Source organism: Protopterus annectens, chromosome 6.part0 (assembly GCF_019279795.1).
Source record: "Protopterus annectens isolate FY-2018-M chromosome 6.part0, PAN1.0, whole genome shotgun sequence".
NCBI lineage: Eukaryota > Metazoa > Chordata > Ceratodontiformes > Protopteridae > Protopterus > Protopterus annectens.
The window spans coordinates 1547315943-1547338703 of NC_056737.1; the positions used below are offsets into that span (position 1 = coordinate 1547315943).

The 22761-nt window shown below is 35.9% G+C and overlaps 1 protein-coding gene across 1 annotated transcript in view; it reads left to right on the forward strand.

Moving 5' to 3' along the window:
* Nucleotides 1-22761, forward strand: part of LOC122804000 (extended synaptotagmin-3-like) — a 1677117-nt gene that overhangs the window by 828927 nt on the left and 825429 nt on the right. Inside the window, exon 8 of the mRNA XM_044073681.1 lies at nt 5416-5464. Coding sequence (XP_043929616.1) covers nt 5416-5464 — 49 coding nt within the window. The remainder of the gene's footprint in view (nt 1-5415; nt 5465-22761) is intronic.

The following is a 22761-nucleotide window of genomic DNA, read 5'->3' on the forward strand; positions in this document are numbered from 1 at the left end:
TTGATTAGACTGTAATTGTAATGTCTGGTCCATAATCTCTGTTTAACCTTAGCAACTATTTCAAATGAGAAAGACAAATGATCAGGGAATCCTAAAGAAGGAGAAATATTGATATTTTTGATTAGAGTCTGATTACCTGTACCTAACAAATCAAGGATACTATTACTACCTTGAGTTGGTTCCAAATGAATACTTGAAAATCTTAATAAATTCTCTTTCAGAATTATTTCCTACTTCATTTACTTGCAAATCAGTGGTAGGAAAATTAAAGTCATGTGTCAGTACCAGGTTTCTATAATCTAAATTCATGTTTAATCTAGACAATAATCATAGTATCTAAATCCATTGTAGGTATACGATAAAGCATTAATGCTACAGGATTATATAATGATATTCCATAAGCTTGGACTATTACACAGACCATTTCAGCAACAGTCTTTATAGGTTTACAAGAAATTGAATTTCAGACCCATAAAGGTATGTGTCCACCTCTCTTCCTTGTTTTTAAGCATTCAAATTTGTTATATTCTGTTATTTGTAAGTCAGATTAATTCTGTGTTTCAGTAACAGCAATAAACTCATATCCTTCAGAAAGTGCAATACATTTTAACTTGCTTCCTTTGTTCTCCAAGCTTTGGTATTACAATAGAAACATTTTAAAGATCTATTAAGTTTCCTATTTTTTTTTTTTTTTTGCACATATGGCTCTGCTCATGTGAGACCCTAAAAATGTCTAAACAATTCCTAAACAAGCTGACAGAACCTTACATTCATAATAATTAATATGCACTCCATCCCTTGAAAACCTTTTTAAATGACAGATACAGTTTTCCCAAGTTTTTATTAATATAATATTGTAGACAAAACACAGTTGCCATAGCCAATTTTTAAATAATTTTGCTGTCTGCCATAGGTAATCTGACCAATGCAAGCTAGGAAGGATTTAACATATTACAAACTCTAGATTTAAAGTTTCAGAATACTTGGTTACATCTATAATTGCATGTGTCATCTTATTTAATGGTGTATACCTTAAGTCATTAGTAGTACCTCCCTACAAAATAAATTCATTATAGGTAGGTTTAACCCTATTTAACCATGGTAAGCAATCTAAATAAATTAACTAGCACTCCATTTTACATGTGGGTCCCCAAACACCAGTAGTTCAGAATAACATATTTTCCTCTGTTGCATAAATAAAACCAGGCTCTTCGCTGTGTTTATTAATATTGTTATCTTCACTAGTTTGACCCCAACAGAGCGCATCTTTTAAGTTTTCTTACCTGTGAGATTTTTTGCCAGTCATCATTCTGCCCACTAAAATAATTGCTAATACCACCAGAGCACTGGTTATATAAAATACTTTCAGTTGATGAAGAAAGATTTTCCTCCAAACTTACTTTGTTCAAAACATCTTCTTTACTAAAATGAATCAAACATTGATGTTTTACCTACATTAGCTGAACTATGTTCAGCTTCAGACTCATTTAATACCTTCTTAGAATTAGAAGATTGGAACCCTGTACTTACTGTAATCTTCTTATGCTTCAGTCTATACCCTTCAACCTACAAATCATCCCTCAAATCTTCTCTATAATTCATTTCTCTTATCCGTAATATCAGTTACACCAGTATCAACTTATGTAACAAAAGACTCAAAATGTTTCCCCAATAACTGTTATTGTAGGTTCATAGGTTAGTTCTAGGCTAACTGCCCTTATGGGCCATTTTAAGCCTAGCCAATTAACCCATGTCAGAATCAAACCCTGCACCTTGTGTCTGTAAGGCAACCACCTTAACCAGTATGCCAACCTCCCACCATATAAATACTATTATAAATGTATTGCCACATAGTTTTTATATTTTGAAACATTAAAACAATCAGAACTCTACTCTATTTATTACAGTATGTTCTAAATCACCTGCACATATCCCTTAAAGAGAGAGCATAACCAATGAGTTATCCACCAAAACTTTAAAATCGACCAAATCTTCTTTCCTAGATTGTTCATATTGACGAGCCAAATTAAATCTCTTCTACTAAATTTGTCAATGTGGAAGATTTGCTAACATTCTTTTTCTTCAGCCCATTAGCATTCACAGCTTCCGTTTTCCTCTTAACAGGAATTTTAACCGACTAAAAAAGAAAATTTTCCCCTGCTTGCTTTTGACTTTGATCCATATCTAGTGTCTAACTGATCCACCCTTATCTCCCTTGTTTCCATCCTTACTTTTTCATTATTATGACTTTTTGTATCTAAATGCTGTGACTGCTAGTTTTTAAGAAATTCAGAAACAGACTTTAATCCAACTCAACTCAAGAGCAGAGCAGTTGTAGTACAACACACAACCCCATATAAGAAGTCACACAAATCATATGTAGGGTCTTATGCGACACAAATGGCAAAGCATGGCTGACGGGGATTGTCAGGCTGGCACTGAAGTTTACATATACATATTGATGTGTGACAGCACATCCTGAGGCTGTTAATGTTCCATATAGATGACATACAAGTACAAAAAATACATATATACATACTATGTACATGCATGTTTCACAGCTATTTGTTCATATATCCTTAATCCTGAAAATGCATCTCACACACACACACACACACACACACACACACACACACACACACACACACACACACACCAGTTCAAAGTTATTTATATATGATAGTTACTACTCCTGGTTATATATGATGTCTGTATAACTGATGTGCATAAATTAAGCACACATCATATGATACTAATGTAACAGACATAGGCAGTATTAAAGGTATTGGGTAAGAGTAGGATATTTAAGAACATAGACCAGCAAGGATGCAATGTCCTACAGGAGAATACATTACACAGGTGTGCAGATGACCATAACACCAGTGCCATGACATATTGGCACTAGTGCTTATATTAAGGGGAATATATGTATCTCAAGGTGAGCTCTGTGTCTGTGTAATGTATTTAAAAATCGTAAATACCACTGAGGAGTGGGCATAAAAGTTATATTTAGTCTGTCAGTACTCAAGTCTCATAGCAATAGGTAAGGTAATGGCTTACCAATTTCCCTATTACTGTCTGAAAAGAGACCAAAACAGTGAAGTCAGAAGCATTAGAGAGGTTGAAATATTCCATCAGCAATAAGTCCTCCTGTGAAAACTCCATCAGAATGTCATACCCCTGACATTACGGACCAAAAGTGCAATGGTAATTAAGTTCACATTTAATTAATTTCACATCCATTCTATATTTAACACTGGTTGCATAACATTCCTTGTCTAAGTTAGTAGCTAATAGGCAAAATTCTTGAAGATTTACTGTGTAATATTGGTACTCATTGCTTCTTACCAGAGCTATGCATTGAATAGGCCAGTGCTTTATACATTGTGATAAATAGATGTGTCTTTAAGAAGAAAAACCTGGAATCTGTTTTTTATTTATTTTTTTTTTTTAATTTTTCTAAATATTTAGCCTTTTCAGTGTGCTACACAGTCCATTAATATTCAGGATGTAAAAGGTTACCATTGCTTAGTTTTACTGAGTTTGACAATGTAATTTTGCACAGTATTACACAGAGAATTACTTATGAATGGATGAGCAGACGGGTAGTCATGTTGACATTACTTCAGCGTTGAATATTAAAGCAGTCCTTTTCACTCTGATAACTATACATTAAGCATGTATCTGTATAGTGAAATGGTATTTAATAAGCCAGAACTATGACTGTATTGTAACAGGGGAAACATATTTATAATTATATACAACATGGAACTTGTATGCTGCGTCAAAGAAAGATAAGTTAAGAGTTTGGTAGCTTCCCAAGCATCTTGCTGGCTGTTAAAAAGGATGAATCTATCAGCCAAAAATAGTTAAAGGCCTGAAGTTGTAGAAATTTGCAGAAATCAGCATCGGTAGTATTAGAAGCAGCAGCAACAATATGTAGGAACTGAATTGGAGGAATAACCTTGAAAGTGCTCATTCCAATAAGTCATAAGGTAAAATCTATTCATTAATTCATTCACCAGTTACTGTTAAACTAATATGTCTGTGTTATGGACAATATCTGCATCTGCATAAGACCACTAAGAGGTAAGGAAAAAAATTGAAAAAAAAATAATTGCAATCCTAGTTTCAGGTGTAGTTGATCTTAAAAAGTCTGGATAAACAGTGCTACCATCCTAGAGGCTAATGTTAGTGAAGTATCAGAGATCTCCCCTTCCTAGTAATTCTGCAGAACTTAGATTGTTTGTTGTGCTTTTATGATCAGGATCTAGTCACAGATTGTCTTCTGTGACAGGCCAGTTTTTCCCTGGGGTCCTGGAGAAAAATGTTTCTTCAGAAATGTGTTATGGAAAAATAGCAAGTCAACTGTATGCAAATCACACCCCCCAAACTGTAGATTAGTAAATAGTTTACATTCAAAAGTGTGGTATGTACACTTCGAAATTATACTATATATTTTCAGGATGCCCATGTTTTCAATCGACAATGTGTTTGGTTGACATCTGTTCAGTTGTTTACTTTTGGTCAACTAAACAGTTGGTTGGCAGGAGTGCAAGCCTGCGCACTTCTTGGTGCTTGGGAATATTCCCTTTCCACAATTTAGTGCAATCTTGGAGTTTGTATATATAATTAGTAAGGTCCCCTGCAAAAAAACATTGTTTTTAATGTTTTGTTTTGTTTTAGATTTTGCATGCGCCAAGGTTGTGCCTTGGCACGCGCAAAGTATTGTCTTGACATTAACATTTTTGACATGTTGTGGTTCTGTTTTAGTTGTCGACATACATATGTAAGTGTCAGCACAACGTTAAATCATATTTTCAGTATCATTTATAGTTTTAGCTTGTCACATATACAGAAACAAATCCCTTTTTTGCTCACTGTGTATAGAGATTAGCAGCAATATTTAAAATGTCTTTGAATATTTTCCTCTTTCTGATTACGTGAGAAGTTTAGTGCTGTTCTGTTAAAATCAGTTATGTTTGTGTTCTGTAAATTCAATTTGGCAATTATGTGTAGATGTTTAACGTTACTCTTCCTGCTATTTCATTTTTTTGGTCTTCACTATGGTCTTTCATAATGTAGCAGTGTAGTAAGAAGTTAATGCAAAGATAAATGCTTGAGTAATAGTGTGGACTAGAATATACTAGCAAATGCATTTAGGCTAATGTCAACAAAGTTTACAAGCTCCACTCATTGCTGTCAAATGTGCCTGTCAGAAGTACAAGGATGGTGAGATTATATATGTTGTGCTCTTCAACATATCGAGTTTTACAAAATTATCAGTAGTGCTAAGAACTCGTTATACACTCAACATTGCTTGGTTATGACTTGTGGAAATGTTTATCTTTGTTTAAACGTAATAAGGGCTATTTTTAGCTAATGCGCTTTTTGTGCAATTTGTTTATCTTACAGCATTGTTATTGATCTTGGTGAAGTGATGAAAGATAGAGTCGTTGATGAGGTAAGAGTTGCTTCAGAAATCTGATTAAATTGATTTTCCTTCTGCAGGAGTAAGTAGTTCTTATTATGACCACATGTCAATTAAGAACTGTTCTTGAAAGATATTGTACCTACATGATATTGGGTTCCCTGCTTCTCACTGAATTTAGGGCAGTTTTAGAATCAGTCACAGTAGCCAAACTTCTGGAGCAGGCCAGTGATGCTTCACATTATTTTTCTGAGCAGTGTCTGCAGTAATGCTGTCCATATCATCCTTTTAGCATTTTGATTGTTTTTTTTCTTCACTCTATTGCTTTCTAGTAAGATGCATTTTGATGGCCAATAACAATTGCAGAACAGATACAGAGCTCCCTCCAGATACTGTCTTTTCTGGGAGGGAATGGTTGAAAATTCTGGTGGATTGAGGTCCATCGTGTTAGCAGAAATCTCTGAGATGGCCAGAAGCTGCATTAGTGGTAAGGCTATAGGTGTAGATTACATACACCTGGAGATGTTGAAAGCTAAACACAAGGTTCAGATAGTGTCTAATGCACCTTTTCAGTTTTGCAATAGAGTACAAATGCAGTTGCTTCAGGAGTGCCAAATAGTCATACACGGCAAGCCACCAAAATCCAAAACTGCCATTTTATTTTAAGCGCTTTTCGTTTGCTTATAAAGCAAACTTCTTCAGAAGTCAGCAGTAAAAACAGTGCTAAAGCATCATTCAAAAACACATACAATGATGCCTAATATACGCTATAACCAATCATCGCACCACCACGTGACTCTCAGCCTAATATTTAAAGGCATCCACTCTCTCAAAAAAGTACACATCCAACAGTTATAACCTAAACATATCAATTCACCAAATAAAATGAATCATTACTATAACTGTTCTAAGTGGAAACTTAAAACATAGAAAATACATAAACAAATGCAACATACATTCATCTCAATATGAAATACATTATTAATACATTACTTAAAACAGTTGGACCATTGGTCTCAAGGATTGTTGGCATTTTCATCTTAACAGGCTCTTCAATTTCAAGATACAACTGATAGAGCAAGTTTCATTCAAACCTGGAAAGTTGTATGCATTCAACTTGATCTGCCAACACAATTCTAATTCTTGTAAAAGGAGAGATACAAGACCACCTCTAACGTCCTGAATTTACCTGGTCAATGACCATGTACTTGAATTTGTGTTCTCTATTGATCTGAATGTGTTTAGCTAGGGCATAGTCAATATTTTCTTTAGAGATAGCATACTGATGTTCGTAAACTCTGTCACGGAGTCTACGTTCTGTTTTGCCGATGTAAAATGCAAAACAACATTGGCACCTAGCTAAATAAACTACATTATTTGAATTACAGTTAAACCTCGATTTAAGCTTGTATTGAACACTGTTAATGGTAAACCAGTTGCTTACGTCTGTGTTTACATGATTCACACTTGCTCATGCCTGTGATTTTAGGGATACTTCGACACTGTTGTTCCAATAAGTTCTTCAGATTTTTGCCCCTCTTAGAGATTACTCTAGGAAAATCACCCATTTTACTGAAAAATGCTGGATTAATTCTGAATAGTTCCCAATTCTTCTGAATAATCTTAATGAGTGGGTAACTATTTATGGTAAATGTAGTGATAAAACTTAATCGAAAATCAGTTTTACCTGTATTAATGTACTCATAATTGTTCACAATCACTGCATTTGATGTATCATCTTGTACCTGAACTAATAACTTGACACTTAAAATGGGATTGTATACTTGGTTAAGCCTCTTAGATTTAACCTCGTCAATCAATGAGTCCAAGAGTGCCTCAGGATAACCTCGACTTAAAAACATATTTTTCAAAAAGTGGCATTCATCCACAAAATTCTCATCCTGGCTTATTATTCGTGCAGCCCTCACCAACTGGCCTTTAATGACTGACAGTTTCTGATGGTGAGGGTGACAACTTGAGAAATGCAGGAAGGCATTAGAATAAGTGCACTTCCTGTAAATCTTGGCTACAAAACAGCGCTGGACTTTATCTTTCCTTAGCCAGACATCTAGATAGGCAATCGCCTCAGTGTCAAATGTAGATGAAAATTGTAGGAACTGTGTTGATTGAAAATATCTATTAAGTTTTTACTAACTTCTAAGTCACCTTTTAATAAGATGAAGATATCATTGAGGTATCGTGTGTAATATACTATTGAGTCCCTCAAGTTCACATTATTCAATACAAATTTTGACTCCCAGTGAGTCATCACTAAGTTCGCTATACTGGTGCCACATGGGGAGCCCATAGCTACCCCCACTTTTTGCAAATAAAACTCATTAAAAAACATAAAAAAGTTGTTGGACAAAATAACATTGAGTAGTTCTATTACTAAAGCAATTTCTGCTGTCAATGCTCCATTTTTCTTAAGCATAAAACCTATCCACTCGATGCCTAAAACATGTGGGATACAAGTATAAAGATCTTTTACATCAACTGTGAGGAAATTGTAATCCCCATTATACTGTAAACTATCAATTTTTTTCAGAAAAGACCAAGAATCCTTACAGACTTGGACTTCAGGTGCCAAATATTTCTGAAGTATAGTGTCGACAAATTTTGCACAGGGGTAAGTAGGTGAACCACGACCATCCACCAAAGGTCTCATAGGTGTTCCACCAAACTTTTGTGAATTTTCGGGATTCCAAAAAGGCTTGGAAACCTAGGAAATGGCATTATCACATAATTGTAAATGTTCTGCTCAATTCTACCTTCTATGAACAGGTCATTAATACAATTTCTTATCAATTGATAGGCTTTATTGACTTCTGAGCTTGAACTTAATGAATGTGCTGTAGTATTCAGTAACTCTTTCATTCGTTCCATATAGTTCAGATTGTCAAAAACTACCAAACCACCACCTTTATCCAGTTTGCACACACCGATATCCTGTGACTTGATGAACTCCAGAGACTCAAAATCATCCCTACTGATGTTGTGTGCATCCTTCCCCTTGAATACATTCTTTACAGCGTGTCTAATATCTAGTTCACAAGACTGTTTAAACACTTGTAATAGTGGGTGCAGGGGAGGGTTAAATGTACTTGATATATAAAATTTATCTACACCTGGTACACTCAAAACATCACCCAACATTAAATTGAGATTCAGTTTCCTAATGAAAATTTTAATGTCAAGTATAGTTTTTACAAAGTCAAGATTCTGTGTAGGGACATACATGTGTCCCTTAGCTAAAACCTCCACAATGTCAGTTGTAAACTGTACTGAATAGTAGTTAAAAACTTTAAAATCCCCTACTTTGTTGGTGACAATCACTGGGCCTCTGTTACTGAGGGACGACACAACTCGATCTACCCCTTGTATTCTGACTTATTGGTTATAGTCACCCAAATGAACTGCTGTTCCGTTGAAAGAGGACACAAGTGTACTGTGAGGGCCATCACCTACTAACTCTTGCGTTTGTTCAGCTTGTGGTTTTTCTTGTTGGAATTCTGATAAAAGTTCTTTTGTTTTGGTCTGGCACCCCCAAAATTGGCCTGCCGAAAATTTTGATTTTGGTTAACTTGAACATTATTTGTCCGCTCACAGGAGGCATTTTGTATCCTCTCACTTCGGCGGACTTCGGCAGGAACAGCTGTGTCGATAGAATCATTAAATACATCTGAAGCATTAAGGGAACTCTCTTCAACATGGTTAACCCTAGAGTTAACCTGGTTGTTGTCCTTGTTAGAATTATACCTGGTACTAGATGGTTTACCAATGATGGAACTGCCCTGCTGCCAAACTTGGGCTGTTGAAGGTGCAGGGTACGCTACACCTTGATCATATGCAAAACGATCCCGTTCAAGTTTTTTTAATTTTGTTAGTCTTGAGTTTCAACATGTACTGATCTATACTTGAGAAAATATGGGTATATTCAAACTTATAACGTAAAAACTCGAGATCAGATTTAATACTGTTGTCCAAGTCTACTACAACTTTTGTTAAATTGTTGACCCATATACTGTAATGTTTAATCATTAGTTCGAGTAACTTGAGACCTTGTCGATCAAACAGAGTTACCAGACCTTTATGAAAGTCTGATCCTACTTCAAGCCCTGTGGGATACTGGTGGCGGCGCAAGCCTTTAGGAACCGCCTTCTGTGAGATACATTCATGAAAGTAGGAAATCTCTAATTGTAACTTTTTAAGTTTTACTAAGTTATTATCCAAACTTTTCAGTTTGTTAACTAAACTTGAAGAAATATTATTAACACCACTAGCCGGTCCTCCTCCATTTCCAGTGGACACTCCTCCAGAAAAGGAAAAACTATCCATTAACCAAGATGTTAATGAAGGCAAACCAATAAGCCCTTAAGTGGAATTAGGCTCGTTTTGTGATGTAAATCCAGGGGAAGCTTGCACTTGAATTTGTACATTATTAGTTCCCCATGCGACGTTCCACGTTGGTTGATTGCTTTCCAGTACCAAATTGATACCAGACCTGTTATCCATAACAAGCTCAGAAGGCCTCTGTTGATTTATCTCCCCAATCATTGCTAGTAAACTTTCCAAGACACCACTGCTAACCGGAGACCAATGTGAACGACCTGGAACTTGCAAAAGTGGTATAGAGTCACGTAATTCGCGTTGGTTTTTGTCAAGGTGGTCCAATCGTGACAAAATAGACTCAATTTTGTTAGATAAAGAGATTAAAATGTTGTCTGAGTCTCTGTGAGCAACATTACTGTTAGAGCCCACGCCTGATAGCTCTGGTTCCTCATTGAGAGAAAAAAGATTCTGGCTGGCAGCCGTACCAGACACCATGAAAACTGCTAAAACGACAAAACACACCAAACTAATGAACGATAAAAAAAGCTCTGTCACGGCAAGCCACCAAAATCCAAAACTGCCAATTTATTTTAAGCACTTTTTGTTTGCTTATAAAGCAAACTTCTTCAGAAGTCAGCAGTAAAAACAGTGCAGAAGCGTCATTCGAAAACACATACAGTGATGCCTAATATTCGCTATAACCAGTCATCGCACCACCACGTGACTCTCAGCCTAATATTTAAAGGCATCCACTCTCTCGAAAAAGAACATGTCCAACAGTTATAACCTAAACATATTAATTCACCAAGTAAAATAAATCATTACTATAACTGTTCTAAGTGGAAACTTAAAACAGAAAATACATAAACAAATGCAACATACATTCATCTAAATAAGAAATACATTATTAATACATCACTTAAAACAGTTGGACCATGGGTCTCAAGCATTGTTTTGTAGCCAAGATTTACAGGAAGAGCACTTATTCTAATGCCTTCCTGCATTTCTCAAGTTGCCATTCTCACAATCAGAAACGGTCAGTCATTAAAGGCCAGTTGGTGAGGGCTGCACGAATAATAAGCCAGGATGAGGATTTTGTGGATGAATGCCACTTTTTGAAAAATATGTTTTTAAGTCGAGGTTATCCTGAGGCACTCTTTGATTCATTGATTGACAAGGTTAAATCTAAGAAGCTTAACCGAGTATACAATCCCATTTTAAGTGTCAAGTTATTAGTTCAGGTACTAGATGATACATCAAGTGCAGTGATTGTGAACAATTATAATGAGTACACTAATACAGGTAAAACTGATTTTCGATTGAGTTTTATCACTACATTTACCATGAATAGTTACCCACTCGTTAAGATTATTCAGAAGAATTGGGAACTATTCAGAATTAATCCAGCATTTTTCAGTAAAATGGGTGATTTTCCTAGAGTAATCTTTAGGAGAGGCAAAAATTTGAAGAACTTATTAGAACAGCAGCGTTGAAGTATCCCTAAAATCACAGGCATGAGCAAATGTGAATCGTGTAATCTATGTAAACACATAGACATAAGCAATTGGTTTACCATTAATGGTGTTCAATACTAGCTTAAATCGAGGTTTAACTGTAATTCAAAGAACGTGGTTTATTTAGCTAGGCGCCAATGTTGTTTTGCATTTTACATCGGCAAAACAGAACGTAGACGCCGTGAAAGAGTTTACGAACATCAGTATGCTATCTCTAAAGAAAAAATTGACAATGCCCTAGCTAAACACATTCAGATCAATAGAGAACACAAATTCAAGTACATGGTCATTGACCAGGTAATTCAGGATGTTAGGAGTGGTCCTGTATCTCTTTTAGAAGAATTAGATTGTGTTGGCAGATCAATTTGAATGTCTACAACTTTCCAGATTTGAATGAAACTTCTTCTATCAGTTGTATCTTGGAAATGAAGAGCCTGTTAAGATGAAAATGCCAACAACCCTTGAGACCCATGGTCCAACTGTTTTAAGTGATGTATTAATAATGTATTTCATATTGAGATGAATGTATGTTGCATTTGTTTATGTATTTTCTTTGTTTTAAGTTTCCACTTAGAACAGTTATAGTAATCCTTTTATTTTGTGAATTGATATGTTTAGGTTATAATTGTTGGATATGTACTTTTTCGAAAGAGTGGATGCCTTTAAATATTAGGTGGTGCGATGATTGGTTATAGCGTATATTAGGCATATATGTTTTAGAATGACGCTTTTACGCTGTTTTTACTGCTGACTTCTGAAGAAGTTTGCTTTATGAGCAAACAGAAAGTGCTTAAAATAAATTGGCAGTTTTGGATTTTGGTGGCTTTCCGTGACAGTTTTTTTTTTTTATCGTTCATTAGTTTGGTTATCCACCATATTAACTTAACTACTACATGTTTTTATACAGGATAAACCTACATTACTCCTACTGTAGGCTTCAGCAAACACACTACAGGTGCATTCATATTGTACGCAGTTTGCTTAGTTTATATAATTTAGAATAACGGAGTCTAAATTTCAACATTTATTTCTCCATTTGTTTAAATATTGTACCGAATTAAATTCTAACATCTATTCATCATTATAAACTGCTTATGTAGATACATATAACCATTTGTAATTCTAAGGCATGTATCAAATGATGTTTGTTCAGCTCAAGCCCGAGACTACTGAAAATTCAACAAGTAAATAATGCAGTATTTTTAATGTGTCAAAACTGTATGACTGTTGATATATTGGCTATGCATACCATGCAAAACTGGTATATTTTACATTGTTTATTTGCATTAGTGGTACTTGTACTCTGTAGTTTGTTGTCTACCTTATATTTGTAACAATGTTCAAATTCTGATGTTTGTTGGTGATTCTTTCTTCTGCTGTTTGTTGTATTTTGCAGTTGTAACAGAGTTTGTATTTTGCAGTCTCCTTTATTCATCTAATTTGTCTAAATGGCTTGGGTTATGACAGAAAAGTGTCCTTGGACCAATTCCCTTTTACCCAGTTGATAAAATAAATGGCGCGGACTGGGATTCTGTGGTGGTGGTCTTGATTTTTCTGAAAGGGGGTTAAAGATGATGGCCTTACTATGGGGGAAATGACACTTCCTTCCTCTCTGGGAAGGCCTTTTCTAGTGTCATGGAGGTGCAAGTCCAATTGGAAGTCAAACCTCTAATTCAGAAAGGAATAAAACATTGAAAAGCTCTTTAGGTTTTCAGAGCTGTGCGATGGCCATGGGAGTTTTTTGATACAGCCTTCAGTTGTTTTTGGACTTTAGGAAGGATTATAATCATACACTCTGGCAGGTACTGTGGTAGTATGGAGTACCAGAGTCACTGCTGCATACTTTTATATACCTGTTTGAATGTAGTGAAAGTTGCACCTGTATTTTTGGCAGTGTTGAATATGTTCTAACTGGCTGGGCTGGCTTTACCAAGGGGCATCTTGTTACTACTTCTGTTCATGATTGTGTAACCAGCTCATATGGAAATGCTCGGAGTAAGCTATAACCTCTAACTAGAGAAAAGGAAGTTTGGTGTATCCTGTTTTGTCTTCTGCAACTATGACATTCATCAAAAGAACAATGAGGAATCTCAAACTAGAATTGTATATAGGAAACCAAGTATGTTTGTCCCTGTATGTCATCCGGCTGTAGATGCCTTTGTGCGATTATGTGAAAATGAAGTGGCTGAATATAGACAGCAAAAGGGAAGTAAACATTTCCACAACTTCACTCTAAATGAGAAGAGAGCACTATTTGAACTACAGAATATGAAGGACATCATGATTAAACAAGCTGACAAAGGAGGGGCAGTTATAGTTATGGATATGTAGTTCTATGATACCAAGATGAAGGAGATGCTAGCGGATATAGCCACCTACAGGAGGATTGATAAAAGAGAATTGAACACCATTATACATAGTGTACAAGACACACTTTATGACAAGCTCATGAATAGATCGATAAGCAAAGAGCTGTTTGATTTTTTTTTTTTTTTTTTAAAGTATGTCATCCTACGTATACCTAGCATCAATGGAATGCCTAAGGTGCATAAGAATCTACATGACCCTCCGATGCGACCAGTCGTTTCAGGAAAAGGATGGATAACTGAACCCCTTTCTATTTTTATAGAAGGGGAGTTAAAGAAATTGCTACCTCAAGCACCTGCAGTGATCAAGAACTCGGCTGAGTTCTTAAGTAGACTACAAGAAACTGCAGCAGATGAATACTTGTAAGAATTTATTATTGGTAACTATGGATGTGAACAGATTCTTCACATCCATACCCAATGATTTGGGGATCGAAGCGATCAGAGACTTTGGTGTGAAGCACAAAGCAACCAATGATATCCATTTACTATGTAGTCTCTTGGAATTGGTCTTGTATAACAATGTGTTTCTGTATGGTAGTACTTACTACTGGCAGAAGTCGGGGGTAGCGATGGGAACTCCATGCGCAATTAGTTATGCCAATCTGGTCCTGGCAATATGGGAAGAGCTATGGAAAGCGGATATTGACACCAAATTAAATAGAAACATAGTTTTCTATAATCGATTTGTGGATTATGCCTTTCTCTTATGGGATGGCGATTTAACCACCTTGGAACATTTTGTAAAATTTTGACCAACACAACTTCATTTTTGAAGTTTGAAGTGACATCTTCTAATGCGGAGATAGAATTCTTGAATGTTAAGTTAATGTTAGATGACACAGGAAGCATCAATACTAGAATGTATAGGAAACCTGTATGGCGCAATAATTTGCTACACAATGCTAGCATGCATCCCAGGCATGTTCTTGACAACATAGTGACTAACTCGAGTGTCCAAGCTCTGCACGAGGGATGAGGATTATAGGGAGGAGCAAATTAAACTGATCAATTACTTTAATAAGAGAGGATACAAAGTCAAAGAAACACAGACCAATGAAGCAACTACCTTGGAACTACGCTGTCAGAGGCGAAGACCCTATTTTTTGGACCAAGGTGAAATAGTTAAGATCAAGCGAAATTAGGTAAAGTCCATTCTGAGATGCCAGTTGACATATAGTACTGACAATTTTGCTATTCGTAATACCATCAGAAACTTTTGGTCAGTGCTAACATCTGACAACAAAATTAGGGAAATTGTTGGAGATCAACCCAGCTTTTCTTTTAAGAACAAGAAAAACTTAAAAAGACTATTATGTTATAAAACAGAAACTGAAGCTACTTCTGAAGACAGGAGTTTTCAGATGAACAGGAGAGTTGGTACATTCAGATGTGGAAGTTGCAAGGCATGCTCTGATAGAAACATTTCAAATACTGTTACACATCCCCTGACTAAAAAGAACTATAAGTTTGAAGAATTTGCAAACTGTCGGAGTAAGAACATTATCTATGTGGCAACCTGCAGTCACTGCAAGGCATACTACATAGGGAAAACTAATCAAATGCTCAAGGAATGTATCCTAAAGCACTTATCTGACATAAAAAAAAAGTTACGGTACTTTTCCATTATCAGGGAAACACTTTTCAACACACTTCTCCGTTAGCGAGGCAGTGGTCAAAATGTTCAGTTTATGTGAACGGAGTGCTGCTTATAATATTTTGGGCTAAATGTCGATGCTGTACTGCGTAAATATTAATCAAAATGGGACATAATAAACCATACACTTTTCATTAACTACAGCAAAATAATAGATGGGCAAGAGAACTTAAAACAAGCTCTGTTTGTACACAGTTTTGAAAAGTCTGTATTTTTTTTAAATATTCCATTTGCACAGTTTTGAGGCTTGTTCTGTGTAAGATCAATCATGCCTGTAGGTGCTGCTGTTGTCTGAGTGGTGACTAGGTTGCAGCTATATTCAGAGTGTAACATCTGTCCCACAGAATGTACACAAATGACTGCTAAAGAGAACAAAAAAAAAACATGCAGTAAACACCTCAGACTGAGCTATATTACAAGCTGAATGGACTACACTGACTTTTCTAGTATAATTTTCATTTATCTTTGGAGTATGGTTCCTTAGGTATGTACACTGGGTCTTTTTAAAATGACATCTGCCAGTTTGTTGAAAAGTATGCACAGTTTATTTCTAGTTCAGCATAACACGGCGGATATGGAGCTGTTTGTGACAAGAGGGCATCTGGAAAATAAAACGTGGGACTTTTTAAGATGGTTACATTAAGACAGGTGTAACTGTGGAGTGTTTGAAGTAATCAGAGACAGATGTATGAATGTGAGGAAAGGATGAACTGACAATGTGGAGAAAGGGCTTGGGAAAATCTAGACATCTTTTGACAATGTGAACATGTAATTAGGCTGACAGTAGCAGTACTTTGCCGTCTTTATTTCGCCGCAACATTTAATAGCGCATTGAAGTGCTTTCGTCCTTTCATGTATCAGGATTTCATCTGAACTGTTAATAGTACTCAACTGAACTGTTAATAGTACTCAAAACAATCAGTTTATTAATTGTGAAGTGAACTTTGGGAGAAAGGCCTTTGAGAAATCGGAAGTGTGTTCAGAAGTGTGTTGCAAAATGTTGCCCCGATAATGGAAAAGTACCAGTTACCAGCAATGCACTTTATATGCATATTAATATAAATGCCAGTCATTCTTTCAAGTTCATGGCACTAACTAAGCTTCATGAAACACGAAGAGGTGGAGATTTAGTAAACCGAACAGAAATTGAAGAGATGAAGTGGATAATGAATTTGCAATCAGATCAGTCACTAGGTCTGAATGCATTTGTCCCTTTAAAACCTGCACTAAAAGGGAAAGCTCTTCAGCACTCAAAATGACATAATTAGAAGGGTGTGTATGCTGCTTTGGTTACTAACTGCATCTAAGTGAGTGAACTCTAAGAAATGAAGGTATTTGGAAGTTTCACTGGCAAACATTTAGGATTTGAAAAAGGTGTTATACCGAAAGCGCTTATCCAGTTTGTGAGCCAGTGTGTTTATTTATTCTATCTTATCGTATATTTTATTAAAGTTTTCAAGTTTCAAGTGTTTTTAAGTGGAATTGGTGGCAGAACCATTTGTTTTTGGAGTTTTATATTTTGATGTGCTCTGCCTTTGGTGACGTTACTTACTTCTTCATTTTTTGCCTATTCATCAAAAAAAGCTGGAGGAAGGTGATTGAACTTGACTTCCAGAAACCATAAAACATCATTTTAAAACCATTTCTAGGCACTTAAGCTGCTGGGAATGCTGAGCTGCATTTGTTTAATCTAGTTACAATAAAAGATCAGAAACAGCTGCTACAACTAGATCAAAGATCAAAACAGCTGCTACAACATCAGGCTTTGTGCCCACTGAATGGTGCACAGCAGCAGTTATCCCACTCCACAAAGGGTGAGCCACCACTGATCCTGCGAACTATTGCCCTATTAGCCGGATCTGTAAGACCGTGGAATGTATCATCGTGGAACTCCTAAAGAAAGACATTGGTAACCTCCAAACTTTGGACCCCACCCAGTTTGGGTTTGTGAAAGGCAAATCATGCTTCCTGAACCTGAGTGACTTCTTTGAGGCAGTCACCAAAGCTGTAGATGAGGGTAAAGTGGTTCACACAGCCTATCTTGACCTCAACAAGGCTTTCGACACCATCCCCCATTCTGGAATTATAGCTATACTCACTAAACTAGGTATAAATTCCTACGTCACAAGATGGGTTGCCAATTGGTTCAGTCCTGGGACCTCTCCTGTTTGGTATCTACGTCTCTGAAGTACAGGCTAACACAGTAGGTCTTTGGCTAATGAAGTTTGCAGATGACTGCAAACTAGGAGCCATAGCTGAGTCCCCAAATGATGTGGACATCCTACAGAAGGGCCTCACTGAGACAGATGCCTGGTGTGAGAGGCATGGCCTCAAGCTCAATGCCAAAAAGTGCATTGTCATCCCCTTTGGTAAAAACTCTGTACCCATGAACTACCACATAGGTGGCAGTCTACTTAACGCAGAATGTGTGATGAGACCTGGGGACCCAGGTGGACATAGTCTCTCCTCTAATAATCACATCGCCACAGTAGTCAGGAAATCCTTCTACATGGCACACCATCACAAAAGGGTTCTCATCTAGGAAAAAAAGAGGTCATTGTTCCCCTCTACTCGACACTCATTAAACCCATTATAGAGTACAATGCCCCTTTTGGAGTGTACCTCACAAGACATCTGCAGCAGATGGAAAGGCCACAGAAGTACCTCACAAAGAGGATTACTGGCCTCAAACAGATGCCCTACACTGACTGTCTCAAAAAACTCCAGCTGTACTTCGTAGCATATCGCCTACTCCAAGGTGATCTCTGCCCGATGTATAAAGCTATGTCAAACCCAGAGCTGTTGGACATGCTACACCTAAAGAAATCCCACTCCCTCCGAGCTACACGCTCTAGGGACCTAAACCTTGTCACCACAATAAACAGGACATGCTGGAGGGATAGATTCCTGTCCCAGAGACTTCCCATACTCTGGAACAAGCTACCCATCTATGTCAAGCAAGGTTCCTCATTAGCACTCTTCAAGAAAAATCTTGATAGATAGGAAATAGGAAATACATCCCGGGGATCACTTTAGTGGTTCTGCTCGACAGGAGTACAGAGAAAATAACTTTCTTGGGTGGCGTAAGCCCAGGGAACCTTGTTGGCTAGGCTTACTTAGGCTTTTGGGCTGGTAGCCTAGTACCTACCTATGAACTAACATTTTCTTTTTCTAAAACATAACAGAATTTGAAAAAATGTTTACACCTTTTAACATAAACTCTTGAATTTGGATATTACTATCCCTACTGTATTTTGATAGAAGCATATCACAGAGATGTAGTTTAATTACACTTATCAACATGTCAGGTATCTATGTTTTTTATGTATCTTCAAATAAAGCGCTGCACAAGGGCTTCGACTGTGTGGTGCCAGGGTATGCCAGGCTAACAAAAACTGACTTCAATTATTTTTCTTCTTTCATGTTTCCTACTAGTAATATATTTGGTCTGCAGAATGTTTTGACCTAATAATCTTTGTCTCTTGTAAATAAAAGGAGATGAAGGGAAAAACACAAATCTACTGCTTGAAATGTAATGTATAACCTTTTGGCATTTCCTGTGCAAGCAAGTTATAAAATGTCCTTTCAGTCTGCTTCAAAAATGTATCTGGGATAGAATTGTGAAACAAAGGCAGGCATTAAATACAGACAGGTGGAAGCACTAGTTTAATTAATTTGCTGTGGGAAAACAAACAGCTAAAATGAGGTCAGTAAGTAACCTTGTTCTGTTATGTGTAAGACATCTAAAGTGGAAGGATTTTTTGTATATTTTTTAACCAGTTAAGCCTATTGGACCTTACCACCACGGCACCACACCTTCCTTATTGTCAAACCCTTGTTCAATACTTTCTTTGAAGACGCATACCCAGTGATTGTTAACCTGGTTAAGAATTTGCTCAGTCACACAATAGCCAAATGAAAGTGGAAACAAATAAACACTGTCACATCAACTATGGGAAGCATCTCATTAACATCTCAGAACCGTAATCCTTTGTGCCAACTGCCAAAAGATTTTTATAATGTAATCTGTTGAATAGTAACAAGACGGATCTTTCTGTGCAAATCATGTAATGGGTGCTGGGGAGCAGAACTGAGAAACCTGAATGGTTAAATATTTGAGATTGGTCTTTATTCTGTATTGTCTTTACTTGGAATAAAATGGTAATGTGACTGTGAAAAGGTCTTCCTGTTTATTTTTAATGTTTTCTAACTTTTGAGTAGTTAGGTCCAGTAACTCTTTACAAAGCAGTAGCTAGCATTTTTAGTTACCTATAAGAAAGACTTTAATGTGCATACACTCTCCAGTATAACTTAATGTAATTTTAATCTTTTGTTTGCTCTTTCTTAGTCCTCTAGATATTTAATGTGTCCACACTGTTTGCTTTAAAGTTTATTGACTTTGAGCTCTTGTGGCTGGCCTCTCTCTCTCTACTTATGTATGTGATATATATATATATATATATATATATATATATATATATATATATATATTTATAGATATATATATATATATATATATAGATAGATATATGTATATGTATGTATATATGTATATATATATATGTATGTATATATGTATATATATATATATATATATATATATATATATATATATAGATATAGATATATATATATATATATATATATATAGATATATATATATAGATATATATATATAGATATAGATTATAGATAGATATATAGATAGATAGATATATAGATATATATATATATATATATATATATAGATATATATATATATCTATATATATATATATAGATATATATATAGATATATATATATATATATATATATATATATATATATATATATATATATATAGAGAGAGAGAGAGAGAGAGCCTACTAATTATACAGCAGGAACTTTTTATTGTAACAATTGTTAATGTCCGTTATGTACTTCACAGATAAAAATTCTAGTTGTCTACTGATGTACTATGTTCTTCATCTGTAACTATGTGTGTAATTAATTGCTATGTTAATCAAATTGTTAATCGCTATGTAAATCCAATGTAACTACTGTCTGTATATTTTAACTGTGGAGCTTTTCTCCCGGGACCTCTGCTGAAAATGGACCTACGTCCAGTAGGACACTCCCAGTCAACAAATGTCACTAAATAAATAAAAATAAATATATGTATATATATATATATATATATATATATATATATATATATATATATATAGATATATATAGATATATATATATATATATATATCTATATATAGATCTACTGCAAATGGTCAAATTCCCACAATCTCGATCTTCGTAGGTTCATAGATTAGTACTAGGCTTACTGCCCTTGCGAGATTTTAAGCCTAGCCAATTATCCATTGTGAGACTCAAACCCTGAACCTTGTGTTTGTAAGGCAAACACCTTAACCATTAGGCCACCATCCCAACTGATATGGCTGACTGTAGAAAATAAGTTGCCATCATGCCGTATGGGGCAGCACATCTAGAGTATTGGATACATTTTTAGAGACTTTATATTTTCAGAGGCACAGATTAGGGACATACCTGCTGGGCAGTAAAAATGTACATAACCTGAAAGTAGAAAAAATTCAAAGATGGACTAAATGAAGTTATTACTTATACTAGTGGAGAAAAAAAGTACATCTAATATCAGGAGTACACTGTACTTAAAATATAGGACTCTAAGAGGAAAGGTATTGAAAGTAAAGAAATAGAATGTACAGCACTGGGAATATGTAAATTATTGTCTTCCATAGAAAAGGGTGGTGAGTGATTAAAATAGACTTCAGGATGAGGTGGTCTTGTTAAAAAAAATAGTGGTTAAGTAAGTTTTACACTTTATCAGGTAGGGAAATAAGCAGAAAAGAATCATTGAAGGAAAGTTCTGCCGTCTGCTAATTACACGTGACTTGTTTATGATTCCCATATCTGTAAAACTTGCACTTGGAAAAATTAACTAATTGTGCTTAAGCAGCACTAGAACAGGAGTTTAAATTCATGGAAAGATAGGTTCTTAGTGTCATTTGGCTGAGATAATACATTTCTGTTGTTCTAACCAGGTTTCCTCCATTTCCAAACACCTAGATTGGTTGCTTTCTGTTGGTTCTTAGGTGTAATCCCCTCTTTTCAGTAAGGTTGCTACTGGATGACAGAATTTGTTTTATTCCTATAAAGACTCGTATTACAAATGGATTGAGGGAGGGAGAGAGACAGACTATGACTATATTTCAGTGGATGAATAAGTCTTCCATACATAAAAGAAAACCCTAGAGAAGCCTGGAAGTTTTAAGTACTAGAATTGTTTTAACAGGTACTTTATGCCTGAGAGCATGAACAGGTAAGGAAGTTTTTATTTTTGCTAAAGGCATCAGGGTTTTATGCCTAGATTGATTGGAAGCTTTCACTTTCATAGCATGTAACCAATCCAGTCAGGTATTTCTATAGTCAGAATGGTGGTTGGATGCAGGAATCCATTGTAAGCTAATACTGTATTGTATGCATCTTGTGTACCAGGTATCTTTCCACAGTCAATTTATTTATTTTTTTACTTTCTAATTTTTATTGCATCTGTAATGCAGCTTTTCAGCAGTATCATTTGACGTAGACATTTTCACATATAAATGTTTATTCCACATTTGCCTACCATGTTTTACAGTATATTAACCTTAATGCATGTAGCATGACTACCAGATATTTACAACTTACTCCAGCAGAACAAAAATTTTTTTGCATTTCTGCTTATTCTCGTCTTAACCCTAACACCCCCAATAATTTGAGTTGTGTATTCCTTCCACAGAATTCTCCTTTACACATATGCTGCATTAATCCCCATGTTCAGAATGCAGGATTCCCTAATTTCCCTATGTCTGAAGTTTTGTAAGGTTATCTTCATTAGTGCACAGTATATCTCATCTACGGTAATCCCTCTGCTTCTTCTTATTACCATTCCTAACAACAACTATACATTTGCCCGTTGCATGTCTCAATTTTGCGTCTTTGCTTGATCAGTCCATCCAATGCTGAGTACCCTCTTATATCTCCTTTTCAGCAATTGCACATGCCCCCTCCATAACTTTTGCTTCTAGGGCCTCACTCTTCCTTTTGTATAAACTTCAAGACCCTCACCTTTCCAAGCCGTGGCTGTCATCTGACTCACTCCTTTAGTGAGCACTTAAAAGTTCTAGTATTTCATCTGCAGACCCATCCCTTCCTTTTGTATACTTTAAAAAGACTTAAGGCACATTAATCTCTATTTTCTTCCTCAGTAATTTACTCCAGGCAACTGTTGCCTCCTCCAGTAATGATACAACTTATGTATACATCCACTACATACACATCTGGTCAGCATTTTCCTCCCTACATGTCCAGCACTCTGTGGATGGATACCATCCTTCTCAGTGTATCCTTTCTGCGGTTCTGTACATTGGTTCTGTGATTCACTTGCAGGTGCTATGCATGCACTT